The 1,150-nt window shown below is 54.0% G+C and overlaps 1 protein-coding gene across 1 annotated transcript in view; it reads right to left on the reverse strand.

Annotated features, from left to right (window-relative positions):
• LOC311366570 (double C2-like domain-containing protein alpha) overlaps nucleotides 1-676 on the reverse strand; it is a gene marked incomplete at both ends in the record, with an annotated part of 10,582 nt that extends 9,906 nt beyond the window's left edge. Inside the window, one exon of the mRNA XM_084485354.1 lies at nucleotides 310-676. Within this exon, the coding sequence (XP_084341480.1) occupies nucleotides 310-676 (367 nt within the window). The remainder of the gene's footprint in view (nucleotides 1-309) is intronic.
• Nucleotides 677-1,150: the final 474 nt, after the last annotated feature.

The following is a 1,150-nucleotide window of genomic DNA, read 5'->3' on the forward strand; positions in this document are numbered from 1 at the left end:
AAGTGAATTACCTGTCTGTCTCTCTGTGATGAGGACAAAAGTGAATTACCTGTCTGTCTCTCTGTGGAGAGGTCAACAGGATATTATCTGTCTGTCTCTCTGTGGAGAGGTCAACACTGTATTACCTGTCTGTCTCTCTGTGGAGAGGTCAACACTGTATTACCTGTGTGTCTCTCTGTGATGAGGACAAAAGTGAATTACCTGTCTGTCTCTCTGTTCTATGGTCAACACTGTATTACCTGTCTGTCTCTCTGCTGTGCGGTCAACACCATACGACTCGTCTGTCTCTACAACCCGTGTGTCTCTTACTGCTGTCATCGCTGTCCCCGCTGTCGATCTCCACCGAAGTGTCCATGCTGTTCATGGCCGACAGGGAGGCCCCGCCCCCCCACGTGGCCCCAGGCAACAGCAGGCCCTTGGCCCCGCCCACTCTCTCCTCCGCCGCCGCCCCGACGACGACGGGGCTGCTGGTGCTGGCGCTGCCGGGGCTGGTCGCCGCGGGAACCACGGAGGCGGAGCGGGTGGGGGAGAGGGGCTCGGAGACGGAGGAGGTCGGGGAGAGGCGCGGGAAGTAGGCGGAGATCTGCCGGATGGGCCGGATGGGCCCCGGGCACACGTCGATGGCCATGTGCTCCTGGATGGACACGGCCAAGCTCTTCCCCTTCCTCACCGTCATGGGGCTGCTGCCATGGCAACGGACCCACAATAACATCCGCAACAGCAACAACAAACAAACATAACACGCGGCAATTAACTCAACGACGATCCGTGATACCGACACAATAGCATAACAACACAAGATGAACACAAAACAGCCCAACCTCCCCAGGATCAAACAGCCTGGCACTCTGGTGTGCATGTTTGGTTGCATTGGATGTTTTCGTTTTTTTTTTCCCCAGCTGTTTCGTGTGTGTTCGTCTCGCTGTTCGCGTGTGCGTGTTAATGTGTGCGTGTGTGGTCTTTCTGGCTGTTTGTATACGTGGTTTCTGTCTCATGTAGCACACGGCCCCTCCTTAATTACCTCCTTGTTATTTGTGTTTTTTTAAGCACACATTATTCTGTAGGATGTGGAAATGTGCGCCTGAGATGAACACATTAGAATAATCACCCAGTACCAAAGCAGGCTGAAATTAAAGTGTGCAGGAGAGGA

The sequence above is a fragment of the Micromesistius poutassou genome (genome assembly GCF_964030765.1).
Source record: "Micromesistius poutassou genome assembly, chromosome: 21".
In the NCBI taxonomy this organism is placed as follows: Eukaryota; Metazoa; Chordata; class Actinopteri; order Gadiformes; family Gadidae; genus Micromesistius; species Micromesistius poutassou.